This window comes from Sinocyclocheilus anshuiensis, unplaced genomic scaffold, assembly GCF_001515605.1.
Source record: "Sinocyclocheilus anshuiensis isolate Anshui unplaced genomic scaffold, SAMN03320099.WGS_v1.1 scaffold192, whole genome shotgun sequence".
Lineage (NCBI taxonomy): Eukaryota > Metazoa > Chordata > Actinopteri > Cypriniformes > Cyprinidae > Sinocyclocheilus > Sinocyclocheilus anshuiensis.
In genome coordinates this window covers 429117-436503 of record NW_015554077.1, presented here as the reverse complement: position 1 = coordinate 436503, position 7387 = coordinate 429117, and the positions used below count along the sequence as shown (strand labels likewise).

Genomic DNA, 7387 nt, shown 5'->3' with positions numbered 1-7387 from the left:
AAAATCACATTTATTTAATTTTAAATTAAACAAATGTAATCCTGATAGTATTCCCACTTTTTACAAAATGTAACTGCAATCTGAATACTTTGTTTTTTTATGTAACTGTAAAGGATTACAGTTACTACATTTTTGTATCCTGATTACGTAACGCCGTTACATGCATTCCGTTACTCCCCAACCCTGCGGAGAGCTGATGAGCCAGGGCGATGGGAAGGATCCGAAAGGCCATGGCGGAGCAGATGGCACCGCCGACTGATGCGGAGGCATGGATGCGAAAGACCATGGTGGAGCCGGAGCAACAGAGGACTGAGGAGGAGCCGAAAGGATGGAGCCGACGGGTCCACGGGCCGAGGCGGAGTCCGGAGCTTAGAGGCTGGAGGCGGAGTCAAGGGATACTACAGCCCCGGCGACGCTGGTGGATGGCAGTCCTGTGGAGCTCGCACCGTGCTGATGGTGGGCTGAGGGCGAGCAGAGAGAAAACACAGGGGAATCAGGAGACACACACGCAGCAAGAGGAGTAGACGTTTAAGACAGCACGAGGAACTAAGAAAATGAAACACTTTAAATACACATGACATGACGAGGGGATGACGAGAAACACCTGGGAGCAATAAACACAATTGCACATGAGGGAAAACTGGGTCATGGAGTACGTGGGGAGGGAAAAACACACAGAATGAGTACAGGGGCGTGACAATATTAGACAAATATTAACTGAAATTATTTCATATCGCTGTACCTTATGTCGCCATGTGACGCTAGCGTTGTTAGCACTTTATGTGTAGTAATTGAGTGTATTAGCCACACATGGGCTAGGTTGCTCAGTAAATGAGAGAATGCTAAAATAATCACAGACAAAATGTTGAGGTTTAAATTCATATATTGAAGACATATATGAAATGCATTGAATATGTGTGGTGAAGATATGATTTTGTATGATTTTGTAATGGTTTATTTAAGTGTTAATGATTTATAGGGTGTGTGTATAATGGTTTACATGTCTTACTGAAATGTTTCCTGACTAAAAAAGGCACTTAAAGTACTTGGAAAGTAAATAATGTCAATTTCACCTTTGTGTTTGTAAGGCCGGGGTTGTGTGTGTGTGCATGTGTGTGTGTACTGGTATTACCTATGTTATGGAGACCAAATGTCCCCACAAAGATAGTAATACCAGTAAATGTTGTCCTTGTGGGGGCATTTTTTGGTCCCCATTAGGAAACCAGCTTATAAATCATACAAAATAAAGTTTTTTGAAAATCTAAAAATTCAGAAAGTTTTGCGTGAGGGGTAGGAAACAATTTTTACAGTATAAAAACCATTATACCTATGGAGAGTCCACAGACAACATGGAAAACCAACGTGTGTGTGTGTGTGTGTGTGTGTGTGTGTGTGTGTGTTGTTTCTTCCTTTCATCTTCAGTCTTCTTTTTCAAGAGAGAATGCAGTTCCATTGAGTCTCTGGATAAATAATTGTATGTGTTCTGTACAAATCAGCAAATTTTACATAAATAATAGAATGTTTTTCCTACCAATCTCATATTTTGTTCCAGCAACATTGGCTGTGATGAAACCCTTCTTCTTCTTCTTGGTGTGAACCTTCCTTTTTACTCCATTCTGATTGGACAGTGTTGGTGGCATGTTCATGGGGGACGTTCCTTGATCGTCTGTGGAATATTTAGCAACTGACCATTTACTAAGGTTATTGTCACCGTTGTGGTCACACTTTATTTTAAGGTCCAATTCCCGCTATTAACAAACCATTAATTATGACTTTTGCCTCAATAAACTTTAGGCATTGGGTAGGATTAGGGATGTAGAATACGGTCATGCAGAATATGTGCTTTATAAGTACTAATAAACAGTCAATATATTAATAATAGGCATGCTAATAAGCAACTAGTTAATAGTGAGAATTGGTCCCTATACTAAAGTGTTACCACTGTTTTTAATATATTTTACACTTTATTTAGTATTAAAGTGCCCCTATTATGGGTTATGAAAAGTTCATATTTTGGTCTTGGGAGTCCCCAACAACAGGTTGACATGCATGTAAGGTTAAAAAAAACACTTTCATTGTCTTATAATATGCATTTATTTTTCCCTTACTTCCTCAAAGACTCCCAAACGATTCGCTCAACGGTTCATTTTTCCAAAACCCTCCTTTGCGTGATGTTAATCTGCGGTGATTGGTTCGATTGGTCTCATTTTCATTTCCTCATGCCTGTAATGCCTGATAAAGCAGCGTTTGTGAGCGCAGTGCTGCTTTGTGTACAGCGTTACCGGGGAAACCGCTATTTTACCGCTCCAAAAGCGGCACATAGTGGCAAAGAATGAATTTGCATTTTCATTCAGACCAATGCGAAAATCGACTGATGTGCTGCATCCCAATTCGTATACTATCCATCCTAAATAGTATTCGAAAATAGAATTAGTATGTCCCAAATCATAGTATGTTGAAAAGAGTATGACAAAGATTCCTGGATGGTCTACTACTTGAGATTAAAATTCGAAGTGCAGATCGATGCACACTCTAACGGCTAATATTGCCCACCACAACACATTGAGGACGAGGATTCGATTAGAACTACAAACATGCATAAAAAGTGTTTAAAAACTACAAACATGGCTGATATGCGAGACCGACGGACAGGCAGAGAAAGGGGTTTGAGTGAAAAATAATCAATGTCTAACCTGATTAAAAATATTTATTTAATGTTATGTGCATTATATTTCATCTGCAGCAACATTGGGTGTTTCTCAAACAGAAGGCTGCATCCTCCGAGGGCTGCATATCTCAGCTGCCACGTCATCAAACGTTGCTGAAGGCCATCTCAATCAGAAGGATCCTTGGAAGGCAGCCTTCGTTTCGCGTCCTTTATTCAGCTGAATTTGAAGGATGCATGGGATGTATCCTCTGCAACCTTCAATCACCCACAATCCTTTGTACCCATTCCATTTCATGAAAATAAACTGACGAAAAATTATTCAGTACTGAGCTTGTATGAATTTATTATGAAATGTATGACAAAAAATAATGTTTTTGGACATGAAAGTATAGATGTTATTTTTTGTTTTGGTGTAAATTACTCACTAAACGCTAAACTGCCAATAATGTAAGCCACTTGGAGACTGTAGACATCTGTGATTCATTGTATTGCATTAATAGAAAGCCAAATAATATAATGATTTGTAATCCAAAACCAAATTTCCAAAACTAAGTTTTATTTGTATTTTCGTGCCGTGACGGTTGAGGGTGGGAAATTATGTGACGTAGCCACGTGCACTTACTAGACTGTCTCATTCTAGCATTTAATGCTGAGGAGGACTCTAGCCTATAAGCCTCTGAAGGACTGAACTAGGAAGGACGCAGCCTCGGTAGGATGCAGCCTTCCGTTTGAGAAACACCCATAGTGAACTTTTATAATGGCACGTTTGGTCATTAACTTTTAAATGCATCATTATGCATGCATGAAGAGAGTTCTTGGCATGATAGACCCGCGACTGGCAGATCAACGTGCCTCTTCATTTCTCTCCAATACGGTAGGAAATTGAATTAAACAAAATTTTGTTAACTGTGACAAGATGATTACAGTTCAGTTTAAACAGCGACAGAATGCATGTAACTAAGCAACAGAGCGTCCGTTAAAAACGCAGTTATGACTAAGTAGTATGTCCCAAAGCTTGCCTACTATTCTGCTACATACTCAAAACTATTTTCTTCACAAAAAGAGTACATACTTTTAGGGCATAGTATAAGTAGGCGAATTGGGATGCAGCAATGGTCAAGTTTTCCCAGGTCTGCGTGTGCAACATGTGGGCAGGCAATATGCTAATGTTCATGTTGACGTCAACATGAAACGGCTTGGGATTCGTTTTAAAAATGACTTGTTTCAATGATTCAGAGTCAACTCTTTCTTTTGAGAGACAATAATTTTATACATGGTGCACTTTCAGATTTAAAACTTTGCAGGATGTTTTCATTCACTTAGAGCTGTTACACACTGCATGAAAGGTACTTTTCAAAAATCCATAATAGGGGCACTTTAAGAAACACCCTTCAACACCTACTAGAATGTCTACTTCAACAAAGAGGGTGGGCATTAGGCATAAAAATGTTTTGCCAACACAGACATTCCAGAGACACAAAGATAACAAGCTCTCTTCTCAGCTCACTCAGGGTGCAGCTGTGCTTACCTGCAGTCATGAATGGACAGCGAATATTCGACTATTTGTGAACAATGTGAACTATTTGTGCCTAGTGGGCATATAGAGTGGGCTCTGGTTTTCTGGATGGACTTTTGGGGTCACTGTTGTCAAACTGTTTTATCAAACTTACCTCCATCATTGGGGGGTGAGGGCATATCTCAAACAGCTGACCTCTCACTACCCAGCCTCAGACACTTATGAGGCACAGTTTGGCACCAGTCTACTTCCTCCTCGCTGTCTTTGTGGCAACAGTTTTAGGAGGTGGCACTATCATCTGTCCACTTAGATCACGTGGCAGAGGACGGGGTGAAGGTCTGTTGTAGACCGTATACCCTGAAGGAAAGAGGTCAGGGCTTCTCCACAGAACCACAGATGGGCAGATAGACAAAGTGTCTGAGGAAGAGAGAAAGAGAAACAGCAAGATTGGTAATGTCAGACAAAGAAGAAGCGCTGGAGGGAACTGCACAGTCTGGCCAAACGGTTGTTGTGTCACTCAAACCTATCAGCGCCGCTGACAGCAGGTTTCACCTCACTGATCAGCTCTTACCGCCTGACGGGGGCTTCGGCAGATGAGGGTCTGTCTGTTGCTTGTCAAGCAAACGCAACATTAGCGCCACTGCATCATCAGTCTGTGAGATTTCTCCATGTTTAACATTCTAATGTTCGCTTTACATGTCTGTAATCTGTCACGCAGCAAAGCACACGTCTAACAGCTAGTGTTCTATGATATACCAATACTAGAAAGGTATTGATACCTTGCTGGTAAAAATGGTATATTTCCTCATTTTATTACTACCGACACTTTAAGAAAGAAACTAGTTACATTTAGTTACATTCAACAAAATTTCCAAAAACAGCACATTTCACATTAAAGCACTGTATCGTTTTTGCCAAAATGCATGTGATCTATGACGTCCGAAGCTATGTATTAGAAGCTAAGTATCTGGTTCAAAAGGAGCGAGTCCCAAATGAACTTTGCATATGAAATATAGTTATAGGCATAGTTAAAATAGACAGAATAGATTAGATTAAGTAATTTTATTACTTTATGTTTTCGGTTTGTGTACTGTAATCACTACTGTAATCACTTTCAATTTGTGCAAATCACTATTCTTTAAAATAAAACAAAATGAAGAATCAGTTGAAGTACTCGCTCTGTCCCAAGCACACATATTTATTATCAATAATTGTATTATTTATTTATTTTTTTAATAAAATGTTCAAATAGCAGGGCAGGAACACGCTGGTCAATGGGGAGATTTTAGGGTTTTTTAATTAAATAAAACTAAGAACTAAAAGTTTTATTTTGGGTCTTCTATTGTTGAATTACTTTTCCTGTTGTATTAGGTTTTTGCTGTTGTATAAGTTCAGTATTTGTCAGGTATTTTATCGAAGTCATAATTTTTGGAAATTGTGACAACACCACTAACAGCATAACAGGTTCTCCAAAAACGAATGCAGAACTAACATCACACTCAACAACAAAGCAGAATTTTCTTTTGACAGAAGGATGACAAATGATAACTAAGGCTGGTTGATATACTTATTATTCATCACATATTTATGATGGCTTTGCTACAAACAAGTTAGTTAGATTCACTTCCATGAATCAGTTCAAATTCAATCATTCTTTTTATCACTCAAAAATATCCACGTTGTGTAGCCTAACAAAATAGTTTAGTAAATATGTATGTAGGTAAAGTAGCCTATATATTCAGTGCTGTTTTAAAAAAATAAAAAATAACAAATAAAATGAAAAAACGTCTCAGGTTACTTATGTAACCATGGTTCCCTGAGTAGGTCACGACGAGGCGTTCCCCATAGCGACCCCTAGAGGACGCAGTTCGAAGTTCCCATGAAAGGGAACAATGTTTAACTATTTCTTAATGCAATGTCTTTTAAAAATCTTCCTTTTGTCTTTTGATTGTCAAAAGCAGCGGTTCTTAATCCTGGTCCTCGCGTCGCCCCGCTCTGCACATTTTGTAAGTTTCTCTTATCGATTCAGAGGTTTGTTCCATTCAACATAAGTGCCCTGCGAAGTGGACATCACAGGATATTCCGCCACGAAAGGAGCATATATGTTCAATTCAAAGGGCATTAAAGTGTGCGAAACATGACTACTATGCAAATCCCATGATTGCAGTTAAATAACCCTTCACACTTCTGTAGTACATTTTGTTTGTGTGTGAAGACACTGCAGGTAGTGGCGTAGCAGCGACCTGCTACAAATATCTCTCATAACTAGGGGTGCTCCGATTGATCGGCTACCGATCAATATCGGCCGATAATCACGTTGGGATGATTGATCGGCAGTCTCTAAAAAGGCCGATCTCAAAAAAACGATCTCAAGCTTATGTCGCTGCCATGAGAGATTTGGCATGATATGCAGCGGCACCGTCTCAGTCTCAGTCCGGCGCGGGTGAAATCATTATAATGCTGAAGGTGAGGTACTCGCCTTCATATTTCTTCATTAGATAACTTATAAAGTAATTTGAAAACATTGTGTGAGACGTAATTTCACAAACAGCAAGAATGAATGACCGCGCACGCGCTCTCTCAAAATACGCAAATGTCTTCAAATCACTACATCGCCTCTGTCTATAAGCGAGGTGCACGCTGCACAGTTGACACAGGAATTGTCACTTGCACAATCGAGGCAGTGTCACATCGTCACTAAAGTTTATAAATTGCATTACTTTTTAATTCTTGCCAGTGCTTAACCATTCAGCACTCGCACGCTCTCCTGGAGACCGTACGCTCATGCACACTCGCACTCGCAGCGCACATACATAATGGCAGGTTCACATTACTCCATTTGCAGTGCGTATGTGGTGCGTACTTTTTCCGCGCTCATGTTAATGGATTAATAAAGTGCACACACTGCACACGGTTGCTGTTCGGCAGTGCATTCCACGAGCGGTGCGTCTGCAGCAGTGCAGAGATGGTTTGCGCACCGAGTCTATTTTTGCTGCGCTGCAAGCGCTGAATTAAAGTAACAGTGCATTTTCGCAGTAAATATGAACATGGATTGACACGAAAATTTAGTAATTATACCATAAATGCATATTATTAAAGTCTACTGTGTTTCACAGTCAACACATATGGCTTTTTGGCTAGGTTTAACGGTAAAGAGCACTTTTAGATAAACAAGGCAATAATAGATGGCACTCGTGGAGGTA

The 7387-nt window shown here is 39.8% G+C and overlaps 1 protein-coding gene across 1 annotated transcript in view; it reads right to left on the bottom strand.

The window, feature by feature from the left end:
• The window catches only part of ttll7 (tubulin tyrosine ligase-like family, member 7), a 108274-nt gene that overhangs the window by 86776 nt on the left and 14111 nt on the right, over nucleotides 1-7387 (bottom strand). The window contains exons 2-3 of the mRNA XM_016461110.1: nucleotides 4339-4601; nucleotides 1532-1666 (exon numbers count right to left, since the gene is read on the bottom strand). Coding sequence (XP_016316596.1) covers nucleotides 1532-1666; nucleotides 4339-4363 — 160 coding nt within the window. The 5' untranslated portion in view covers nucleotides 4364-4601. The remainder of the gene's footprint in view (nucleotides 1-1531; nucleotides 1667-4338; nucleotides 4602-7387) is intronic.